This window comes from Malaclemys terrapin, chromosome 1 (genome assembly GCF_027887155.1).
Source record: "Malaclemys terrapin pileata isolate rMalTer1 chromosome 1, rMalTer1.hap1, whole genome shotgun sequence".
Taxonomy (NCBI): domain Eukaryota; kingdom Metazoa; phylum Chordata; order Testudines; family Emydidae; genus Malaclemys; species Malaclemys terrapin.
Genome location: NC_071505.1, coordinates 14,966,810 through 14,992,147, shown reverse-complemented (window position 1 = coordinate 14,992,147; position 25,338 = coordinate 14,966,810). Strand labels below are relative to the sequence as shown.

At 42.7% G+C, this 25,338-nt stretch overlaps 1 protein-coding gene across 1 annotated transcript in view; it reads right to left on the bottom strand.

The window, feature by feature from the left end:
* CAMK1D (calcium/calmodulin dependent protein kinase ID) overlaps positions 1 to 25,338 on the bottom strand; it is a 352,953-nt gene that overhangs the window by 121,159 nt on the left and 206,456 nt on the right. Inside the window, exon 3 of the mRNA XM_054016595.1 lies at positions 19,585 to 19,659. Coding sequence (XP_053872570.1) covers positions 19,585 to 19,659 — 75 coding nt within the window. The remainder of the gene's footprint in view (positions 1 to 19,584; positions 19,660 to 25,338) is intronic.

Here is a 25,338-nt window from a genome sequence, read left to right as displayed (position 1 = left end):
AATCTCTGGCAGAAAATTTCATAACCCAGGAGGCAAAATGTTAAAGTACTTTGTCAAAATGATTGTGTTTAGTGTTTACATGAAGAACAGCATTAATCAATCAAAAATGTCTTGGATTGCAGTGACAAAAGTTCAGCCAGATGGTATTGGTGAGGGAATGGAATCAGGAAATCTCTCTTCTCTAAATGCACATACTCAACCATATTTATTTTCTTCCTCCTTATAGTTTTCCTGTAGTTTCCATTATCATGCATTACACAGGCAACAAAGCTATCTAGGAACTTCATTGCTGGCTCTATGATGCATACTAGCTACTTAGAACTTCAGAGCAACAGCAGAGCTTGAACACAGCTTCACAAGCACAGAACCCTACTGACTGACCTACAGGAGAACCACAGCTGACATCTAGCAATAAAAAGCTTATGACATACTGATGAATAGTTCTGATTCTCTCCAGCAGTTGTTGGTGGCATAGTCTATTTGTGTGTGTGTGTGTGTGTGTGTGTGTGTGTGTGTGTGTGTGTATACACTCACCAATCACTGCATTATATTGCACAATGAATACAGGTACCCAAGCGTGTCATTTCAGAAAATGTCAACATGTAGAACATTATATGTAATTATATTCTAGCCAGCAAAGCCAGAGGGGGGGAGTGGCAGACATAATGGAGCATATAGACTTATGAAAAGTCAGGGGGTGCGGGTAAACCAAGGTCAGGGGAAGGCAATTGTCCCATTGCTAAGACTCCGATTATGTCACGGAGGTCACAGAATCCGTGACTTCCAGACACCCGTGTGACATTTTCTGCCCTGGGCTGGAGCTGTCAGCAGGCATCTCCAACAGCTCTAAGCCGCTGCTGGCGACAGGCCCACAGCAGCTCCTAGCCACCGGGCAGCAGGGGGACCCTGGAGCTCCCAGCTCCTGCGGAGACCCCGCAGCAGCTCAGCTGCCACGGGGGGCGAGAGGACCCCGCAGTGGCTCAGCCGCTGTGGACAACGAGGGGATCCCACAGCTGCCCACCTGCAGCGGGAACCCTTCCCCAGCAGCTCAGCCACTGCGGGCTGCAGGGGGACCGAGGAGCCATCAACTGCTATGGGGCTGGACACTCCTCCCTCCGCATTTTGTCAGGGATATTTTTAGTAAAAATCACAGACAGGTCATGGGCTTCCGTGAATTTTTGTTTATTGCCTGTGACTTGTCTGTGATTTTTACTAAAACTATCCGTGACAAAATCTGAGCCTTACCCATAGCAAATGATGTCCCTGCATTGTGTGGCTCTCCCTCCTCTAGTAATCAATACAGTACATAACATAAGAATGGTCATACTGGGTCAGACCAAAGGTCCCATCTAGCCCAGTATCCTGTCTTCCAACAGTGGCCAATGCCAAGTGCTCCAGAGGGAATGAACAGAACAGGTAATCATCAAGTGATCCATCCCTGCCCATCCTGGCTAATAGCCATTGATGAACCTATCCTCCATGAACTTATCTACTTCTTTTTTGAACCCTGTTATAGTCTTTGTCTTTACAACATCCTCCAGCAAAGAGTTCCACAGGTTGACTGTGCGTTGTATGAAGAAATACTTCCTTTTGTTTGTTTTAAATCTGCTGCCTATTCATTTCATTTGGTGACCCCTAGTTCTTGTGTTATGAGAAGGAGGAAATAACACTTCCTTATTTACTTTCTCCACACTAGTCATGATTTTAGAGACCTCTATCAGATCCCCCCTTAGTTGTCTCTTTTCCAAGCTGAAAAGTCCCAATCTTATTAATCTCTCCTCATCTGGAAGCCGTTCCATACCCCTAACCTTTTTTGTTGCCCTTTTCTGTACCTTTACCAATTCCAATATATCTTTTTTTTTTTTAGATGGGGCAACCACATCCGCACACAGTATTCAAGATGTGGGCATACCATGGATTTATATAGAGGCAATATGATATTTTCTCTCATTATCTATCCCTTTCTTAATGATTCCCAACATTCTCTTGGCTTTTTTGACTGCTCATTGAGTGGATGTTTTCAGAGAACTATCCACAATGACTCCAAGATCTCTTTCTGGAGTGGTAACAGCTAATTTAGACCCCCTCATTTTACCTGTATAGTTGGGATTATGTTTTCCAATGTGCATTACTTTGCATTTCTCAACATTGAATTTCGTCTTCCATTTAGTTGCCCAGTGTTGTGAGATCCCTTTGTAACTCTTTGCAGTCTGCTTTGGACTTAACTATTCTGAGTAGTTTTGTATCATCTGCAAATTTTGCCACCTATGTTTACCCCTTTTTCCAGATCATTTATGAATATGTTGAACAGTACTGGTCCCAGTACAGACCCCTGGGGGACACCACTATTTATCTCTCTCCATATCTTATCAAGTAAGATATTCAGACCCCCAAACCATTAAGGGCTTATAAAAAAGAATTTTGCAAGGGGAAGAATGACACTAAACTGGGAGGCGTGGTAGATACACTAGAGGGTAGGGATCGGATACAGAGGGACCTAGACAAATTAGAGGATTGGGCCAAAAAAAACCTGATGAGGTTCAACAAGGACAAGTACAGAGTCCTGCACTTAGGACGGAAGAATCCCATGCACTGCTACAGACTAGGGACTGAATGGCTAGATAGCAGTTCTGCAGAAAAGGACCTAGGGGTCACAGTGGACGAGAAGCTGGATATGAGTCAACAGTGTGCTCTTGTTGCCAACAAGGCTAACAGCATTTCGGGCTGTATAAGTAGGGGCATTGCCAGCAGATCGAGGAACGTGATCATTCCCCTTTATTCGACATTGGTGAGGCCTCATCTGGAGAACTGTGTCCAGTTTTGGGCCCCACACTACAAGAAGGATGTGGAAAAATTGGAAAGAGTCCAACGGAGGGCAACAAAAATGATTAGGGGTCTGGAGCACATGACTTATGAGGAGAGGCTGAGGGAACTGGGATTGTTGCTTTGACAGGGGGTTGGACTAGATGACCTCCTGAGGTCCCTTCCAACTCTGATATTCTATGATTCTAATGGTGCAGTAGCCAGGGCACTAGCCAGTAACTCAGAAAACAGGGGTTCAATTCTCTGCTAGTCTCAGATCTTCAGAGGCCTTTAGGTGCTTAATTTCCATTGAAGTCAGTGGGAGTTAGGCACCTAAATCCCTTTGAGGATCTGAGCCACAGTACCCCATCTATCAAATAGGAATAACAGTACTTTCCTACCTTACAAGGAAGCTATGAGGTGATACCATAGTAACAGGGGCCCTATAAGTACCTAAAATGGACACGACTTTAAGACTGTGGTAAAACAAAAGGTATTAGATACTCTTTTTGCTGCTCTCCAAACAAACTCGTAATAGCAAGATGTTGTCAGGGCTTCAAAAAAATTTCATCCATCAAATTTCCTAAGTTGTGGAGCTGTTTCCAAATGCCCTGGACCCCTTGTGCAGTATTTAACCCACAAAATATTTCAAAGATCCTGTAGAAAGTGTATGTCCTAATGATACATTTGTCAAGTAAGAAGCCCTCATCTTCTTAAATCTTCATTGACTTCAGTGGGCATGACATCAGGAAATGTGAGCTGAAAGCATCATCTCCATCTTTAAACAGTGACGATAGAGGCATGGTAAGACCATCCCAAAGACACTGGATGAGGTTGTACATTAGCTAGCCAGGTTTTTATTGCAAGAACTCAAACCTCAGCTTTAATTATACTTCTTCTTTGCACTTCTATAGAGGCCTTAAAATTCCACCTCTCCTCCAGTGGATTTCAGGGTGTAATTCATGGAATAACATTGATTTCCTGAAAAATGACTCTCCTTTCCTGCAGAACATGTGGAGCCGAAAGAACCATAGTCCCTGCCACTTCAGGATGTCAAAGTTCTATACAAAGATGGGTTTACAGCTGGGGAGAAACTGAAGTGCTGAATGGTTAAATAATCATAATACCTAGCTCTTATATAGAGCACTTTTCATCCATAGGTCTAAAAGCGACTTACAAAGGAAGTTAGTATCATTACCTCAATTTTACAGATTGGGAACCTGAAGCACCAATGACTTGCTCAAAGTCACACAGCCCTCACTGGGAGTTTTGTCTTAGAAAGGAGTGAATAAAGAGTGCAGGATTTGGCCCAGTGGGTACAGTTTCCTCCCAGATTGAGGGATAAATAGTCTTTAACGTGGACAGGATGTGCCCATATCATAATAATCCAAATATGATGAGTGCATATTCTATAAATGCATAATCAAAAAAGCTATCATCACAAGGATTTTTTTTTCTACAAAACACTCCGTTTTTTAAAAACTAAATACCATTTTGGGGGAAAAAATCCAGAAAATTTGTACCCGTTATTTAATTTTCCAGTGAGAATGGCCAAAGCACAAAACTATGACAAGAATTCCTGCAGCTGTTATAAAAATAGTTTCTGTAAGCAGAGGTAACCATAACACTACAAAAGAAGGCAACACAGTGCTTCAAACAGGAATCTGAATTGCCTTAAAAAGTTCTAGCTATGAGAAGATCCCTCCTTAGGGCCCTGATCCCAAAGTCATTGAAAAGAATGGAATGAATCCCATTGACTTCAAAGGGTTTGGATCAGGCTCTAGATGAATCTAAGGTAAGATGCAAGCTTGCTTTCAATACAGATATAAAATGCTTTTGTATTTGATGATCACGCTTCATATCTTGGTCTCCTGCCTAATGGGACCTTTTCCCTATTAGATTTTACACATGGCCTTTTGATAATGTAATTAAAATGAAAATTGCAAATCAGCATTATATTGATTTGAATTTGCTGAAGGGAACTTCAACAAAACAGCCCCCCAGACTATACCAAGAAAAGAGAGACTGGAGCTTGGGGGCGACAGTGCTCAGAAAATTGAATTTGGGGCTTGCTTACTAATTTTTATCAGAATATAATCCTCACAAACCAGACTTGACCATCTTTACTCACATTGTGTAGTACAGTGCTCCATGAGTAAACTCGGGGAGAGAGGCAAGTTTTAAAACAGAGGTTGCCAAATAAAGAATAAAACTTCAGCAAACGGCAATTTTAGCCTTGCATTTTCATTTGGTACAGTATGTTACTTCATTTTAAATCTTTCTAGGCTTCTATGGAAGTCCTCATCTCTCCAAATCGGTGCAGCTACTTAGAGTAATAATTAGTACACCTCAGTGCACTGCCTAAGAGCATTCGACTCTATCAGAATGTACTCTCGGACTGTGCTATACATGGACTTAATATTTATTATTCATCTCCTAGTAAAGCTACTTTGCCCCAACTGCTAGGTGTTTTATTGATTTTAGTGCCGGCACCGTACGATTTAAAATTACCGGCTACATCTAGAGCCCGTGTTAAATGCAAGAGACTAATTCAGCTACTATACAAACAATAAGTAACCAGCAATGAAACTTCTGGGCAAGGCAAGGCATGAAAGAATGAAATAGTTATTCAAATCCATCAAAATGAGATGAAAATTGCTATGCCTCTAAATAGCAATCTGCCTGCTGTTTGAAGAGAAAGGGCTCATTCCTGCTCTCGGGGAGGCAGGGATATTATATGTGGCTACTGGCAGTTATACATCACTGTCTGTCTTGTGACTCATCTATATCACATGCCTGCCTAGTGCTGTGGCTAATTTTTACAAGTTATGCAGCACTGGCACATGCACCCACATAGCCAGGTGCAGAATGGAGCTCAGAAATTAGAAAGTGTAGCTCCATGAACAGCAGCCTCCAGAAGTTCCTCTCTTTTTCAGCACCCTAGTACAATCGCTAGATCTGGACATCTGACTTACAAATCTTTATTTACCTTCCCAATCTTTATGTAGCTTTTTTGTTAATAATGAGAGTTGATGATTTATTTATTTATTTTTGTCTTGCCAGTGCAGGTAGGAGGGATGCCAGGCTTCCTAAGGGAAACCGGTACCGGACTTGTTTAGCCACTTCCAATCAGTACATATCCCACACTTCAAATCATACCTAATCCTTACAATTACAGGCAGGGAATTATCTGGACATATCTCGAATTCATCTTGGGAATCACTCTGCTGCTCATTAATCTGTTACTAAAACAGCTGCCTATCCATTCCTGATCACTTCCTGGACTTGAATCCTTTCCACCCTGCTTACCTCCTCTCGGCCACTGGCACAGAGAGGAGGAGAAACAGCTTCCTATCGAGTACTTTGGAGTGTACATTGGTCAATTTAATCATCTTTCTTTCGAAGACAAAAATATGCAGAAACTGCTCCTGGAGGAATAACCATTGCTCATTTACCAGACGTACAGTACCAGTGGATCAGTTTACTATTAGTTCAGTAACTTGCACAGCCCCGATGGCAAATATTGGACTATAGTGCAATTAATCCCTGTAGATTAGATGGCATCAGTATAGTGTCATTCAATCAATACATCTTTGTAGCGTGACAAACCACAATGAACCCATAAAATCACATGTTCTGAGTCCATTAAATACTAGGGACGGCTTGAATCCAAACCCATATATTTTGCAGTTTGGGCCCATTTCTATTAAATACCAGATCTAGATTCTGAAAAACCCAGTTTTGATTCCTCTGATAGGCAGCTGACGCTTGGGAAGCACAGTCCAGGGTGCAAGCTGGAGACCTAGGTTCAATTCCCTGCTCCTCCACAGACTCTTTGTGTGAGCTTCGGAAAGCCACTTGTTCTCTCAGTGTGCGGTAAAACCACTTCCCTTCCCCATAGAGGTGTTAGGAGGATAAACATATTGAGAACTGTGTTACTACAGCGATGGGGGCCGTATAACTACCACTGACAGAAGTCAACCACTTCTTTTGTCTTGTCTATACTGTACCCATCACCATGGTGTTGGAGCATCTTGTCTCTTTTAAAAGCAAGCATATTCGCACTCACTATCATGACCACCTATCTTCTTGTTATATCCCTTTGCTTTCTTCTAAAGACTACTTACTGTGGGAGGGGCAAAGGCCCCCCATTCAACACTGATGTTCAAGCTTCCCCCTGAAGGAGCCTTAGGCAGTAAATAAGAGCAGAATTTTATTTCAGACATGTTACGAAGGAGGTGAGAGGACAGAAGAAAAGATGGTGAGAACCAAATTTCTGGACCCTTGGTGCCACAGAAAACAATGCTAATGTGCAGTGGGATCTTTGGACCTGGTTTTTAGAAGCATGGAACTCACAGATCCCACTGACTTCCTCTGGAGCTGCGGGTGCTCAGAGCTTCTGAAAATAGGGCCCTTCCATCATGTGTCCTATTCCTCATCGCCAAGAATGGGCATTTTGGGAACAGAGGCTGGCATTTGCAAAGTGGTCGAAGAGTGGCTTTCAATGGGAGTTGGGCACTCAAACTTCTTAGTTCCCACTGAATGTTCCAGTCAGACACTTGTAGGACATCAGAAGTATGGCACTATCAGAAATAACGAAGAGTACACTATGTTGAGACCTAGTTGGTTTCCTGTCCTCTTCTACGAAACCAACCAGCTGCTGAGTGCCAGGTACGTCTACACTTACGGTAGTGTGTAGATTTCACAGTAGCAGCCGTGTTAGTCTGTATCCGCAAAAAGTTAGTCTCTAAGGTGCCACAAGTACTCCTGTTTTTTTAGTAGTGTGTGGAGTACAGATATTGCCCACCCAGATAGCATGGGTATAAACAGAAGTGCAGATGGTGAGGCAAGTAGAATAAAGTGCCCTACATGCCTGAACCCTAGGGTATATATCCTACATGGACTCTCTATATGCCCAAGCAGCGCCTCCCATGTCTACATTGCTATTTTTAGCAGTGTAGTGTCTTTCTGCCTCCTCGCAGCCGGAGCCTTTCCCTGCACAGCCTTTCCTCCAGCAGAGGGGAAAGGCTCTGGCAGCTCCACATTGCCAGAGCCAGTTGCCAGTGCCTTTCATTACAACTTGTAGCCACACACTGCAGTGACAAGTGTGGACGCAGCCTGTCTTTCACTGAGGTGTATAGCTACTGTGGAATGTCTGTACTCTACGTGCCACCTTAAGTGTAAACACAGTAGATCCTGACTTTTCCATACTTAATGTACCATGTAAACTGCACAGCTCCTGCTTAAGCTACATGTTTGGAGAACTGTATATTCTGCTGTTAAAGCACTAATCCTGATGCATAGAAGTCACTGAAATATCATCATGAACTATTGAGTACATAGACATTAAGGCCATGTCTACATGTACAGTGATGCACTGGTGCAGCTGGACCAGTACTGTGGCACCGCTGCAACGCGTCTGGTGAAGACGCTTTATGCCAACGAGAGAGAGCTCTCCTGTCAGAGTTAAAAAACCACCCCTATGAGCGGCATAAGCTATGTTGGCAGGAGAAACTCTCCCGTCAACATAGCGCTGTGCACACCAGCACTTATGTGGGTGTAACTTATGTCGCTCAGGGAGGTCGAATATTCACACCCCTGAGCGACATAAATTTTGCTGACATAGGAGGCAGTGTAGACATAGACTTAGTTCTGGCTCTAGTTCTGGGTAACGAGTCATGAGAAACATGCATATGAACGAAATCCTAGAAGGCATTCTGTCCTGTAAGTCTATGTGTTGGTTTAATTAGCATCCTGATGTGATATCTGTGTGGCATTTGTACCAGTGTTTTGTAATATAGCATATACTTGCTATACTTCTTAGGGAAACTGGCAAACAAGGCATTTGCCTTAACTGTTTGTTGTTTTTCTTTGAGGCTGAATATTTTAATTTAAATGTCACTTTCAAATACAGTATATGCTTCACTGCATTCAGAGTGCACTCATGCATTGGTTATTAAAGCAAGAAATTCAATGCTTAACTACTGCTTAGTGCTTTTATTTACTTAATATTCAGCAGGCTTAGTGTGTGCTTAGGGATATAGCTTTTGATAATAATAATAATAATAATAATAATAATAAAGTCTATAGACTTAGTGCAGATATGTAAGTATCTGGTTCAGCTGGTTTCCAGAACTTTTACAAGGTTACCACAAGTCTGCGTGTGTCCGGATACAGCCCACCAACAGCAGAGGTAGAACCTGGGTTCATCAATCAAAATTCTTAGCTCGTAAATTCTTTTGGGCAGGGATGACATCTTCACATCTTTTTGTTTGATATTTAGCACAATGGGACCCCAAATGATCAGGCTGTTGCTGTAATATAAATATTACATAAATAACTATAGTCATTAACTACAGTTAGGATCTTTCAAAAATCAAGAACACCTAATGCCTGTGAGTTCAAGTTACCTTCCATGTTGCTAGTCAGCCAGATCCAGCACAGTTTAGCTTGGGAAGGGGCAAGGAGGACGGTTTATTCAGGGGAGGACAGAAGGAGTTGTTTTGTTCTTAGCTGTTTGAACTTTATATACCCCCAAAGAGAAGAACTTTTGCTTTGGCCAGAAGGTCAAAGCCTCAAGTCACCCTACCAACCCAGGAAGACTATTCCAGTGGTGAAACTGAGGGACAGACTGAATCTGGGCAAGACAACCCTTCTCTAGGATATCAGCACAACTCTTTGGCAGCAGACCACAAAACACTGGATGTTGCATGTAAAGTTAGGACAGACTGGTGGGGTCATTGTCATTTAAAAAAAAAAAACAGATATTAAAGGCCCAAATACTCAGAACCAACCTCCAAGTCAAACACATTTTTTTAAAGCACATAGGTCCCAGTACTTAAAAGCACTAAACGTCTTTTACAAGGTTCCAAATGTCCTCAATTCCATTGACTCCAATGGGAGTCACGCCCAGTGTTCCCTCTAATTTTTCCCACCCATATGTGGAATGAATTTTGTTATGTGCATCACCTCCATATTGGTGCACATAACAAAATTCATGTGGCAGGGGTGGAGCAGAGGGGTTCGGAGTGTGGGAGGGGCTTAGGGCTGGGGCGGAGGGTTTGGGTGCAGGGGGGGGTGAGGGCTCCAGCTGGGGGTGCGAGCTCTGGAGTGGGGCTGGGGATGAGGGGTTTGGGGTGCACGAGGGGGCTCTGGACTGGGTAGGTGAGGCCAAGGGGTTTGGATTGTGGGAGGGGGCTCCAGGCTGGGGCAGGGATTTGGGGGGTTATGACTCCGTCTGGGGGTGCAGACTCTGGAGTGGGGCCAGGGATTAGGGGTTTGGGGTGCAGACTGTCCCGGGGCTGTGATGGGGAGAGAGAACCCCCCCCCAGTTCTCTCTCCCCACAGCAGCACCTGGGCTGGGGGGGGGGGGGGGGGGAGAGGCGTCTCTCCCTGCCGCGGCAAGTCCAGGGCTGGGTTGGGACCATGGGAGGGGCGCCTCTCCCCCGGCCGCAGCAGGTCCGTGGCTGGGCTGGGAGAGAGGAATCTCTCCCTATTGTAGCCCTGAACGCCTGCGTGGCACTTAATAGGCCACTGCACAGCTTAGAGGGAACTTAGGTAGGGTGACCAGACAGCAAATGTGAAAAATCAGGATGGGGGTGGGGGTAATAGGAGCCCATATAAGAAAAAGACCCACAAATCGGGACTGTCCCTATAAAATCGGGACATCTGGTCACCCTAAACTTAGGTCACATGTGTTCAGCACTTCATCAAATCAGAACCTTAGGGCCACTGAAGTCAAAGGGAATTTTTCTAGTTCAAGGTCTCATTTGGACAGCCAATGTTTTGCACACAAACTCAGATGTGGGTGTTCAGACTAGCTCATTAGATCCCTTGCTCCATGCTTCATAGGTGCAAACAAAGGGCCTGCTCTTGCAAGCCATTCTCATTTGAACATTACAATTGCCTTCAACAGGACTAGCACATGAGGAGGGCCTGTATGTGCGAGTAGAGGGTGGCAGGATCAGGCCCACAATTTGTACATCAATAACTGAGTTCCACACATGAAAAAAATGTAGGTGCCAAATAAATATTTGGTTCACAGATTTCCAGGCCCGAGTGAGGCCTTCGTGAACATATGGATCTTGGAATTTGGAAGAAGCTCCTGATCATATTTAAAATCATTTTAAAAGCAGGTCAAATCTGAGGCCTAAACTTCTAGACAATAAGCACAATCCTGTTCCCACTGTAGTAACTGACAGAAGTCCAGTTGATTTCTGTGGAAATAGGACTGAGACCAGTTATAACGTAGAGTGAAGTCCTGCTCCATACTACTCTTGCAAGTATTATTTTGTAGGGGTCTCTTACTGTCCCTTACTACGTATCAAATAAATACATGCACATCCAAATTAGATCCATTTTAATATATAACTCTCTAGCATGAACAAGAAATATCAGAGTATATAATATACATCATTAAAAAGTCAGTATATTATTTGTGAATAATAACTGCACCAGTGTATCTAAAATAGAGTGGCATATCCCTGTACATAGAAGAGGAAATAACTGCTAAATCTCAGGAAACATGGTATACGGCTATTGTTGGTCAATGACCCCCCACCCCCGTTTAGTCTCTAGCAACCAGAAAGTCTACGATTAATCTCAAACAAAGCCTATCTTCAAAACAAGCCAATGAGTTCAACCAAACATTTACTCCTGGAAATATTTTAGCTTCCCCACTCCTCGCCTGTATCCCCTGGAGAAATATTGAATTCAGCAAACAAAAGAAACAAACCCCTTTCAATATTTTATTGTTTGTCTTCATTCGCAGCAGGTAACTAGTTGCTCAGATCTTAATGTTATTACATGGCATCAACATTAGGAATGGAGAAGTGGGTACCTTAGTTTGAAAGCTCATCATTTGAATTCACAGAGGAAGCATGAAATTACAACAATTCTGGTAAAAATCAATCCTAAATGCTCTATGGTGCTTTTCTACACACATCTCCATTATTCAGTATTAGCAATTTCTTTGCAGAATCCTCATGTGGAAGCGGTAATAGCTCCTATCTCATTTTCATATTTTTATATTATACGTGGGGCTGGTAGCACCACCTATTATTAAGGTCACCCAACACTTCCCATTATAAGATCGCATTTTCAGTTGCTTATAACTTCAACAAACTTTAACCATTTGGGCTGAAATTCTACATGCTGGGTGTCTGCTTTGGACTGAATTCCTCTAGAAAATTTCATCCAAAATGGTTCAGCCATGTCTGAGAACGAGGCTACAGAAAAATACATTAGTTGGTCCACGTTACAAAATCCTGGCAACCTGTTCTTTGTACAGTTCTAGCTCCCACCAGGTTTTAGAGTAGGGACATAAAATTTGGCAGGGAGGTGGCCTCTGTATCAGGAATGTATCTTTTGCTGTTCCTGTGCTAGTCAGGCTTAGAGCAGGGACCCCGACTCTCCTGTGTTCTTAATTGCACTCCTTCCCAACCCTTTTGGGCCAAGGCAGAGTGGAGGAGGAGATGGCCTGTTTCAAATGCAGAGGGGACAAAAGCCAGACCTGCAGGAGTGGTGTGTGGAGTAGGCTGGGACGAGGAGCCTAGCGAGGACTGGGACTAGCTGGCCAAAGAGACTGGGAGCCAGGAAAAGAAACAAGATGGGGAAGGCAAAAGCAGTAGATGGGGGGAAACTGATACTGGATGAGGAGCCAGGGGTCATGGGGCAAAGAGACACTTGCTAGGAAAGGAGACAGGAACTGGCACCCTATGGGTTGGGTGAGAACTGGCAGTGACTGGGCAAAGAGACTGGAGCAAGGAGATAGAGTGGGAGGACAGGACACTGACCTTTTACAAGGAGCCCAGGAAGGGAGATTGGGAGTGGGAACATGGGTGGGGGAGAAAGGGGGTTATAGCAGGCCAAGGTAAAGTAGAGATTGCCAGACACGAGGGAACTGGGACTGGCTGAGCAAGGAGACTGGGACCAGAAGAGAAGCCTGAGGAGTAGAAACTGGGACTGAGGTGAGGAGAATGGGACTGAGATCAAGACTCATGTTTGGACAAAGTGTTTGTTGTTGAATGTAAAATTGTGATGGGTGAGGATGAAATGGATGAGTTTGGCGATGTGTTTGGGGTGAATATCTCAGTGTTGTTCATTGCCTTGTAAATATTTGACGCACGCAGCTATGCAGTCATTTTGAGGGATGCTGGTGGATAGAGAGATGACATCTATGGTGGCAAGGATGGTGTTTTGAGGGAGATTGTTCATGCTGCAGAGTTTGTGGAGGAAGTCGGTTGTGTCCTGGAGGAAGCTGGGCCTTTGTGTGGTGAGTGGTTTGAGGATGGTTTCTAGGAGTCCAATAAAAGATATTACCTCACCCACCTTGTCTCTCCTGGGACTGACACAACTACAACAACACTGCATAGCCTATTACTGCTGTCACTTATTCCATTAGCTTATGTGTGGTGGCTCTAAAGTTTTCCACCCTGCTGAGGACCCATGTGGGTGTCAATACAATGCCACATGATGGAATTTCTGTTTTTTCATTTTGTTTTTGTAAAAAGCACAGAATTTTCACAGAAAGAAATATGTTAAAAGCATATTACGGTTGCAAATTCACTCAAAAGTTAGGAAATTCCAAAATTAAGGTTGCCTGTTAAACCTTAGCATGGCCCCCTTGTGCCTATGCATTATGATATATTCTTTAACTACATGATCACACAGTTTCCCCCTACGCCCACAGGATCTCTACCTTGTTCAGTGCGTAGAATGGATTCTGCTCCAGAGATGAAACAGTGTTGTGCAGTGAAGGAGACTATCTGTAGGACTCATGTTTCTTTCATTTGTTGCAGAAGTTGGATGGTATGTAATGAATGAGGCAGAGAACTACTAGGTCAGTCTCATGCTCAAGGCCGTTCAGTGGTGCTTTGGAGACATGGACTTTATCCCTGCCCTGCCACAGAGTTCCTATGTGATGCTGGGCAAGTCACTTAAAACAAACTTTTCATAGGTGGTCCCTAATTGGGTATGCCTCATTTTCTGGGTGCCCAACTTGAGACCCTGGCATCTGATTTGTAGAAATGTTTGTTAGGAGACTGGGTGGTGGGCAGCCTGGCCTAGTGGGCAGAGCAACAGTCACAACCAGAGTCACAGTCCAAATGCCAGAGCGAAGAGCCAAGGCAGAGTCCAAGCCAGGAATCAGAGCCAAGAGTCAGAACCAACATCGGGGCTTGAATGCCAAAGCCAAGGATCAAGACAGAGCCAAAACCAGGAACTGGAATCAAAGGCCAGAACCGGATCCATGGAGTCAGAGAAGACAGGAGCAGGGCTGGTTCCAGAGCATGAGCAAGGCTGAGACAGGACTGGAACACAGCCAAATACAGGGAAGAGTCAAGGCTGGGTGAAGGACAGAAGGAAGCCAAGCAGAGGGAAGCAGAATCCACAAGCATGTGCATTAAACAGCTAGGGAGCTGCTGCTGGGCTTAAGAAAAGGCCTGCTAACTTCCTCAGAGACTCAGGCAGGGCAGTCCGTCAGCTGGCCTAGCTGATGTGGCCCAGCTGTGCTCGTTAGTCAGTCAGGAGACTCACAGCTGCAAGGCCTTATTCCTGACAGTGCTGAGCACTCACAGCTGCGACTGAAGTCAATGGGAGCCATGCTTTAAACACAGAAAATGTGTACAACACTAAGTACTCTGAAAAATCAGGCCCTTGGTGTCTCAAACTGAGCACCCACAATGAGTGGATACTTCTGACTATATCTCTCTCTACCTCAGTTCCCCATCTGTAAATGGGGATAATAGTAGCCCCATATCTCACAGGGTTGTTGTGTAAATAATGAATATTTGTCAAGCATCGTGATATTACAGCAATGAGCACTACACGGAAAAGCCATGAGAAAATGAGTAATACTTTTTTCAAAGCAGTGTTATATAGACATGGATTTGACATTGATTTTGTGCTGTTTTGGAAGCATCACTTGTTGATGTTATTTGAACAAAACAAATTTGGTGACTTTTTTTTTTAAACTAGAAAAACTTGCTTTCATGCACTGTCAAAAATTGCAAACATTGCACTACAAGCTCCGAAGCCTTCTAAACTGTTTACTCCTGGGGTTTTAAAGCATCTAATGTGCTGCAATTCAATGTTATCAGAGTGCGGCTTACCACACTTCCTGTGCCTTGTATTAAAAAGCTAGAACTCTGGAGTGTATTCCCTGTTCTGTGTAGAAGGGAAGGTTCTTTTTCTATTAACACTATTCAGTGTTACTTACATCTAGAGCACAGATGGATCCAAGCTTCAAAATTTAGATCTAGATTTCAACCACCACAAAGTGTGGAGGTGCTCAGATTTGCCTTCGTTATAGTCTATCAGAAATAAAGGCCAGCCACCAAATTCAGATTCATACTCAGACATTGAATCCTCCCAACGCTGGGGGATCTCTCACAAAGAGGAAAAAGACCTTTCTGCCTGTAAACTATCTATGGTTCTAATGTTCCTGCCGATTATCTCTATTTTAATCAAAATGCCCTTTCCCGGAGTATAGCTGAAGTTATACGCTGCTCCTCCAAACAAAGGAGGTTTTAAATAAAAGTAAAACATAGTAGGACTGGCTTTTTCAAGGCAAGAGATAAATGAAGACTACAAGCTAAGAAACACAAGAAATATAAATAACAAATTAGGCAGAGATGTAATCAAATGGGTGCCTGGCTCAACATAATGAATCTGAGCTATTGTAGCAACAAGTTGATGTTCCCTAGGAAACATCATGTGTAAATCTTCCTATATGGAATCCAGGAAATGGGGCATGTTAAATTGATCTTAATTCTTAGGAACTTAGTGGCATTCCAGTCCTAAATGCCAAACTTTCAGAAGTTCATGCTATGGGCCAGCACACAGCAGGGCTGAATACTTATCTACATCCTCCCCCCTTGGGTGATTTGACCCTCTCCCCACGGAGTGCTGGAAGAAGAGTATTTCCTTGCTGTATCCTATGCAGAGCCAGAACCAGTCTGGCTTTGTTTGACTTGCAGCAAGTACCTGGGATAAAGGGCAATAAAAAGATCTAGTAATTTCTATAGGATTTTTCCTCATATTTTAACAGACAGGAAATACAGGATTAATTTCAGTCTAGTGTATAGCAATCAGAACACATGCAGCAACTTTTCATTCTACCTGAAGGAAATATTTAGTGCTACACCCTCTATTGGTTTCAGTGGAGCTCCAATGCACCTTAATGGAGCTGTGTTCATTACCCCAGCTGAGGTCCTTAAAATCCAACTTCCAGTCAACCTGTTTTACAAATATTTAAATAACAAGAAGAAAAAATTTGCTACAGAATGAAGAGGTAAATTATGAATGAGAAGAAAAGTACATTGATAAATATCCCCCTGGCATGCCAAGTTATAGCTAAACTACAGAAACATGTAAGAGGGCCCCTCTTCATTGCAACAGCTAGCCTGAGCTAGGATACTCAAGATACTCTATTCCAACAAGTGAGGGTGATGACCACACTGCAAACAACACTGGAGCTTCACAGAGTGATTGGATTAACAGAGTGATTGTATTAGCATCCCATGAGTTCTTGTAACTATAGCTGCTGCATTCCTACTGAATTACCAGGTCCAATGTCAGCAGCACCCCAACTTCAACCCACCCAAGAAGGCCAGCTGGCAGGAGTATAAAGCACCCCTTAACTCAGGGGTTTTCAAATGGGGGATCGTAACCCATCAGGACGTCGTGAGATTATTATGTGGAGGGCCATGAGCTGTCAGCCTCCACCCCTAAACCCCACTTCACCTCCAGCATTTATAATAGTGTTAAATATAAAAAATGTGTTTTTAATTTATAAGGTGGGGTGGTCACTACTACAGAAGTTTGAGAACCAGTGACCTAACTTAAACTAAAGACAATACTGTGTGTAAGGGAGCTGGGTTAGGGCAAAACTCAAGTTATAGTTTGAGCTATCAATGCAGTGAAGACAAGCCCATAAAATTTTAGAATTCAGACAAGGGGAATATCTATCTCCTTGATAGTGTGGAATTGTTCTCTATGAGATATTTCTAGTGCTTTGTCCAGACTGCTTTTAAATAACCTGAGCTATGAGGCTTCCACTACTTCTTGGGTCTGAGATCTCACAGTGGAGAAGTCTTTCCTGATATTCAGATTCAGCTTTCCTCCTCTTAATTTCAGCCCAAACGGTCCCTTAGCAGGTTACCAATAACAGAGAAAACAGGTGAACTCCAGTTTCACGGAAATAGTAGTGAATGTCTGAAGCCTTAAAATCACAATTTCAGAATAACGGATTTTGGATTAAATAAAAATTTGGATTCAGGGCAAGACACAAATTTCAGGCAACATGCAGATTCAGATATGTGGCGTTTGGAAAATCAGGGTTTGCCTGAAATTAAATAAGTTAATAAATAATAATAATAATTGATATTTTACTAAAGAAGTTAAACAAATGCCAGTATTCTTAGACAATTGGTCATAAAATTGATATTTTGAGAAATTCACTTGGTTTGTTGGAATTTTTAGGACTCTGATATTCCTTTGCAGCTTCTCCTGCAGTACTCTGGGCAGGGACTGTCTTCTTTGTACAGGATCTAGCACAGTGAGTCCCCAATCTTTGGTTAGATTCCAAGGTGCTATCATAATAAATAATATTAAATATATCTGGCACTGGGATGATCCAGCTGACTGAGAACTGGAACATTTATAGCATTATGTAAGTAGGAGGACATTTTGATTTCAACTCAGGGTTTCCAAATCAGGTTTTTGAAAAGCAAAATGTTGAATCCCGGCCAATGGGAGTGTGGATCCGGTGCTCGGGGCAGGGACAGTGCGTGGAGCCCCGTGGCCCCCCGCCTAGGAGCCAGATCTGCTGCTGGCCACTTCCGGGCGCAATGTGGTGTTGGAACAGGTAGGGACTAGCCTCCCTTAGCCGGGCAGCACTGCCAATGGGACTTTTAACGGCACTTTGCAAAAAATATTGACTTTTAAATTTTTTATTTTTACATTTGATCAATTTTTTTTATCCAAAACATTATCAAAATCATTACTGAAATCTTGCATTGACCCCAAACCCAACACTTTCCATTCATGTTTTTCTTTTTGTCTTTTGTCCATCCAGTCCTAGTTTTGCCCTCTCTGATACTTCCAGCTTGTATCAGTTCAGTTAATGAGTTGGCCACATCAGGATCAAGAGATAAATTCTCAATGTTGCCAACACAGTTGTCTCCGCATAAGAAGTTTACATGATTATAATGGGGCATGGAGGGACAGAAATATTATTCAGAGAGCTAATGTCAAGGTGAGCCTATATTTATACATATTTCCATTGGTGGTGGTAAGTGATTTCCATCTGACTTTCTTACCATCCGAGAGATCAATATTTGGACAGGTGTTCAGTGTACACCTCTCATCTGCTCCACTGGTATTGTTTGAGCACTGTGGTCAGACAAGGCAGACATTTCCTTTCACAGTTGGCTAATGGGTACAATCTTCTCATTTCCATATTTAAATACACATATGTGTGCTTATCATCTTTGATCCTCTATATCGCAGTACAGACTACATCATCCAGGGCTCATTCTTATGGTTGCTTTTACAATCTTTTATTTCAGAAGAATGAAAATGGGGAGAGAGAAAAACTAACCTAATTTGGTTCCCAGACAACTGAATTGTAGCAATTTTATACATATGGGGCCTGATACTGATCCCCTCGCACAATCCAGCTAGTACTTTACTCTGTGAGTAGCCCCGCTGATTTGAATGAGACACTGACAGATATGGTAATTTCTTCCATAATCTTGGGAGACCTTATTAAGTTTAAATATCTTTAGGGATACACTGTGTTAAAATGAAAAGTTTATGTATTATGCCATAGGTCATATAGCCATAAGCCAGGATTGTATGTAACCTCTTTAGGGGAAGATGTGATGTGAGGCCTGGGAGTTCAAAGGTCCATATTGAAAATGTGCCGGAGAAGAATAGACTTTGGTCACAATAAGTGTGAAGTATATTTCCTGGGGAATACCTAGGGAGAGGTTAATGCAAATTCTCCATCCCCAGTTATGTAAAAACCCAGCCTTTTGAAGCTACAACCTGAGGAGTGGGTCATTGTCTGCTGATTGCCTGTTCATGGAGATTGGATATCAAAGGCATGAGCTGTATAAAGTTGTGGTTTTGAAGGACTAACATCTACCAGAGCCAAAGGTTGGAGTTGGGGATGACCTCTAATCAGCTTTTTAGCATGCATGCAGGTTCTTTTACATTTGTAATGTGTTTTGTCTATAATACTTTCACCTTAAGAATAAATGTGCTTGCTTAGAAAGAGCTATCTGGTAACTTATAACTGCAAGCAATACACTGGTCATAGCCTCTAGAGGGAAAGCAAAGTGCAGACACTGGCCTTTTAGGCAGTCTGGCTTGCTGGAGATGTCACAGTGTAAATCAGGGAGCTGTGCAGCCTTAATACCCTAGTCAGCAGGGAACGAGACAGGGGTTTCAGCCCAAGAAAGGTGACAGCTGAGGAGCCAGGAGCCTAGAGTGGGTGCCCTTGGTAGACCATGAGGAGGGGAATGCAGGTGCAGTTACCCTGAAACTGTAACAGAGACTATTCACAGAATAATATTATTACACAATTTCAGCAAGAGCATCAATGTCTGGCCCATAGTGTTTTAAGCATCACTTCACCCATCTTCAGGGTCTTCCTCAGACTATAGCAAAATGAGTACATACTTCTAATCTGTTCTCACCTTCTTGGTTAAAGAAACAAACAAACAAACAAAAACGCTGACAATTTTGACAAGATGGTTAATTAATGGCATTACTTACAGTTGCATGACCAGGTACAAGTGGTTTGGACTCTCATATATGTCTTCCAGTGCAACTATATTTTCATGTTTTATTCTGAAAAGCAATAACAACAACAACAAAAGGTGAGTGCAAGGTCAAATGGTGAACTTTAAGCAGCTGCCCAACAGAAAGCTATTTTTAGTTAGATGTTACTTGGCGCTTGCGATTTACACAGTCAGAACTGAACCCAGTTCCGTATAAGCTGTCAGGAGTGCCTGGCAGCCCAGGAAACTGTTACTACTTAGCTAGCAGGAATGTTTCATGATGAAATATTTAAAGCATTAGACTTTTTTCTTCTCCTGTCAGATGAATAAAATGAACATCCAAGGTGGTATTTGGATGTTGAGTTCTCAGGACAGTAGCACATCAGAGTATAGGGATTTGCAAACTGTAGATTTACTGAAGCCAGTGTGCAGTTAGTAGCCAAGAGTGCAGGGATATGCAGATATACAGATGCTGACCGCAGTGTTGACATCTGAGAGGCCACAGCTGTACAAAATCCTCATACTCCAAGTGGCTCCATTCCAACACAACACCCCATAGACAGCATCTTCTCAGCACTTCCTCATACCATTGTCAATCAGAACAATATACTTTATGCTTCAACGGCGCTTTCCACCCACAGATCTCGAGCACCATAATAAATTAATTATTCAAACCATGACTCCCTAGTATTGTCATGACCCTCATATAGAAACCTTCTTATAATTTAAAAAGCCAGCTGAGTAGTTGGTATCAAGGCACAGATCACTGCTGCTTGGTATCACTGGGCCCCTGCTTTGTTAAAAGTGTTAACTTTTGGAGGCGAATCACCTCATCAGACAACAATCTCATTAACTACTTGGAGCAAATCGTCTCTGGGATTATTGCTTAAGCAATTCCAAACAATTTCTAAAGCATACATTTAATTTGTATTAACCCTAAACTTAAGACCCTAAAGAGACTAACCATTTAACTGCAAGGGCTATAATATTAATTATACAAAGTGGAGAAGATTGCCTTAAGTGTGAGAGAAATCCCTGAAAAACTGTAAGCAGAATGTGCTGATTAAAGAACATACACACATTCACACACACAGGCAGAAAGAATAGCAGAGGACACTCATCAATGAATGGTAAACCCGGTAAACTTTTTGGGGCATAATCCACCCCAAATTTATGAGAGATGCAATTAGGTACACAAAGCCCAATACTGAGCAGCGCTAAAGCATCCGACAATCCCACTGAAGTTGATGAAAGTGCAGAGTAGCCGGCATCCTGCAGGCTCTGCCTCATCATAATGTGCACATATTGGGTTGGTCCAGCTTCCAGTGAGAGCACTGGAAAGATTGCCATAGACGTCAGTGAGAGAGAGAGATCAGACTTACATTCAGGAATGAAAAGCCACATTCATATAAATGACAAAAAGTAATGATCTGCCTTAAAACCTCCATATTCAGGAAGTTCTGTATCAGTGGCGTATTAACCGAAATCTAACGTGCTGTAGGATATCATACAGCAATATATGTGTGGCTATAGGTCTTCTGCTCTCCGTAAGGATCTGAAAAATCCTTTGTTGCTCCAGTAAATTGTCCAGAGAAACAGCATCATAGCTCAAGCATTATAATATACATAAGAGAGCACTGAAGAAGATAAGCTTTTAAGTCTTAATTCTGGTGTGCAGGAATGGATGTCTAGTATCTTGGCTTTTCTATGGAAATTTTCCAAAATTATATAGCGCAGCTGCCTTAAAAAATTTCTCCAGTCACCTGTCCTGTCTCATCCCAAAACTCAAAAGATGGTAACAGGAAAGCAGGACTCCCTGGTGCCTGATTTTCATGATGAAATGATGAAAGAGGCAGTAACTGAGCAGATCAACCAGCTGTGTGTTTTTTCCAACCCTCGCTGACTTGATGTCATTTACATTCTAAGCTGGATTTGTTTGTATTTAAATAAATACACAACATCAGCCCTCAATATGGATCGAGAGTTTGTAAAATTCCATTAGGAAGAACACAGCCAGTTTTGCCGCAGTGGCTCCATCAGATCAGCAGAATCGGCAGCTGCCTGGCCTGCAGAACATGTAGGAACCATTTATCTGGTGTGGCTCTGTGATGTGACAAGCAGGCTTTTTTTTTTCAGTTTGCCTCAGGCAACTCAAGACCACAAGGGCCTGATTTTTGGAAGTACAGAGAAGCCACAATGCTACTTGAAGTCAATGGCTCAACACCTCTGAAAATCAAGCCCTAAGGCTAGTGCTATATTTTTGAGCTAAGGGAGTAGAAAGCATCTCCCAAACAGTCAACTTTTATTTTCATCCTGGCAGGGTGGAGGAGGGCTGGAAGGTCTACATTTGAAGTTAAAAACTCTTCAAAGAAAAGAGAAGTTCACAATAAATGCTCATAAGACCTGCTACGCTAGCAAGAGCAGCTAGAGAAGGCATATGTGCTTGTTACCAATTAGCTGGCTCTCTCAATGAAGGCCGAAGATGATCAAGCTCTATACCTTCCAGCAGAAATCACTATAATCAATGGGAACCACTGACTGTTCATCTGCCGTGACATTCAACTTGAGCAGAAATACAATTTAAAAAACAACAGGAAAGAGAAATTGCTTCAAGTTCTGATAAAGAATGATTAAACTTTCTTCACTGGCGCACCCACCTGATTGTGGTAATGGACATGTGTAAGCAGGATAAGCGACAAGCCTGGTGTACCAGATGTGTGTGTCTCTCTCTCTCTCTCAGACAAAAAGACTGACTTGTCCCAGGTCACACAGGAAGTTTATGGCAGAGCAGAGACATAAACCCATGTTAACCACTGGCCATCCTTACTCTCTTGAACTTTCCTGTTCCCTCTCCTCTCTTGCATAGTCATCTCCTTCCCTCCTTCTCACTCTAATTTAAGGTTTCGCGTACCAGTAATACATTTTAACATTTTTTAGAAGGTCTCTTTCTATAAGTCTATAATATAGAACTAAACTATTGTTGTATGTAAAGTAAATAAGGTTTTTAAGTATCAGAGAGGTAGTCGTGTTAGTCTGGATCTGTACAAAAGCAACAAAGTATCCTGTGGCATCTTATAGATTAACAGACGTATTGGGTATTCACCCACGAAAGCTTATGCTCCAATACGTCTGTTAGTCTATAAGGTGCCACAGGACTCTTTGTTGCTTTTTAAGGTTTTTAAAATGTTTAAGAAGCTTCATTTAAAATTAAATTAAAATGCAGAGCCCCCCAGACCGGTGTCCAGGACCCAGGCAGTGTGAGTGCCACTGAAAATCAGCTTGCGTGCTGCCTTTGGCACGCGTGCCATAGGTTGCCTACCCCTGTCCTAGAGTATGCTACCCGACCCTAGACTTCATGGGAGAGTCCTGATTGCCACACATCCGTTCCACTTCCTGCTAACTGGAAGAGATAAAAAATGGACCCTGTATTTATTCTGAGCTAGACAACATATTGATGTTCCAGCACTACTTAATGACACAACATTATGACAGGACCATGGCAGTGACAGCACAGTGTGTAGATACCATAGAGCTGACAGTTTAGATTAGAAAGATAATGTCCACAAAGAAAAATACCTTGGTTAAAAAACAGTTATGGTTGCTTTAAAGAAACCTCAGCCTACACAAATCATTACAAAATGTGTCCAGTTAAGGCATACTCCAGTAACAGACCTCGGTCCTCCCACACATCACATTCACCATTTTCACAGACAGGTACTGTCCCTCTATAGACAAATCCTGTGCACCTCCATCATGCAGGCAAAACACACACCATGTTGTCCTCCATGATTAGTGTCCCTGTCTGTGAAATGGATTTAATACTGCCTACTTCACAAGGTTCATGAAAATGGTTCACACAACATTTGTAAGGTGCTGAAATAGAATGAGGATGTCAATAAATAAATCAAAGGAAAAGGCCTCTAGTCTCACTCCATCATTCTGCATCTCAAATACCAGGCACTAAAGGGCTTTTCCAGCTAGTGGAGAAAGGCATAACAAGAACCAATGGCTGGAAGCTACAGACAGACTAATTCACATTTTTACAGTGAGAGTGATTAACCATTGGAACAAACTACCAAGGACAGTGGTGGATTCTCCAGCTCTTGATGACTTCCAATCAAGACTGGCTGCCTTTCAGGAAGATATGGTTCAGTCAAACAGAAGTTACTGGGCTCAATGCAGGGGTAATGGGTGAAATTCTATATAGTCTGTGATATGCAGGAGGTCAGACTAGACAATCTAATGGTCCATTCTAGCCTTTAAAAAAAGCTATGACTCTACTTACATCCCTTTTCCAAAAACAAAGGCTAGGAAAATAAAGGAAGGCCGTTACTGTATCTGCATCAGCACTAAGAGAGGGGAACAGTGCACTTGAGCAGCATCTAACACCTCAGCTGAAGCATCAAACAACCAACCTGAGTTTATACCAGCAAATTGATATGAGCAACCAAAATGCCACCGACTACTATTCTAAAAGTAGCAGTGTACAGACAAGAGCTCCCAGGAGCTGCTTGGATTTGTTTTAAAACTTATCTATTACAATGCACTAGGTACAGGGTGGGTTTCCTTTGCTCAGTATTTATTTGTTTGTCCTGTCCTGTTGTAAAACAACTGAGAGCAGCTTTGATAAGTGGAGCGATAGCAGGTTGTCTTCTTTCATAGATGTTCACTAAGAACCACTGTGTCCACTATTAGGGAAATCTACGTCACAGCTTCCTAAAGCAAAACTGAAATTTCGGAAAGGACGGATTCTGCTCCCAGGATGAGACCTATCCCACTAACTTCGATGGGAGCAGGATCTGTCTTTGAATGGGAACTGATATTTCTCTGCTTCATGCAGCAGCAGATGGTGGTGACTAGCACATGGCACTGAGTGTCCAGAGACTCAAATTTATCCATAGTACATTGGGCACACACAAGGCAACTTACATTACATAACACCACCTTAAATGCTGAAGCGGTGACTCAGGGGGTGCATAGGAATCTGAGCTGGCCTTTGCACTAAGGGGTGAAATTCACTCCCATATTTATAAAACAACTGCAAGGTCCTTGGATGGATACTGCTGTAGAAGTGCAAAGGATTACAATGTGGAAGTGGAGATATAATGAGAGAAAGTATATCCATGAATAACTAAGAGGTTTCTACACCTCCGCCAGCTCCTGCTTGTCCCAGAGCATCGCTTGTATATTACTAGAGATCACTAATTATGGAGGCAGCATTCTCTGTTGATTAAAGCAGGGGACCCAGGTTTTATTGCTGCTGTGGCTGCTGACGTGCTGTGTGACCACAGGAAGGTCACAAAACTGCTAGTCTAGTGTGTAACTGATGATAATTAGCCATCTGATAAAGCACCTTAAGAACCTGGATGAAAGCCGTATGCAAGTGTAAACTATTAGGATTTCATTTATAATTATATTGATCACATTTGGCATATTTCTACATGGGGGTGTAGGATCACGGGTGGTTGTTTAGAAGGACACTAAATAAAAACCATGGGAAAACAAGAAAGGTGTTTATGAAACACAGGTTTCCAAAACAACAACTGGTTGCTGATCAGACTCTGTCAAATATGTGGGGCATAAAATTAAATGATGCAAACATGTGACCAGGATGCAGGGTAAATACTTTGCTGGAGAGAAGAAAAACCTCCTGTCTCACTCATCCTGACATTCCCCATCCTCCTCCCCACTCAGTCCCCTGAAGCTTGAAGGCCCAACTAGACCATCCTCTGGGATTGTATACTCCAGT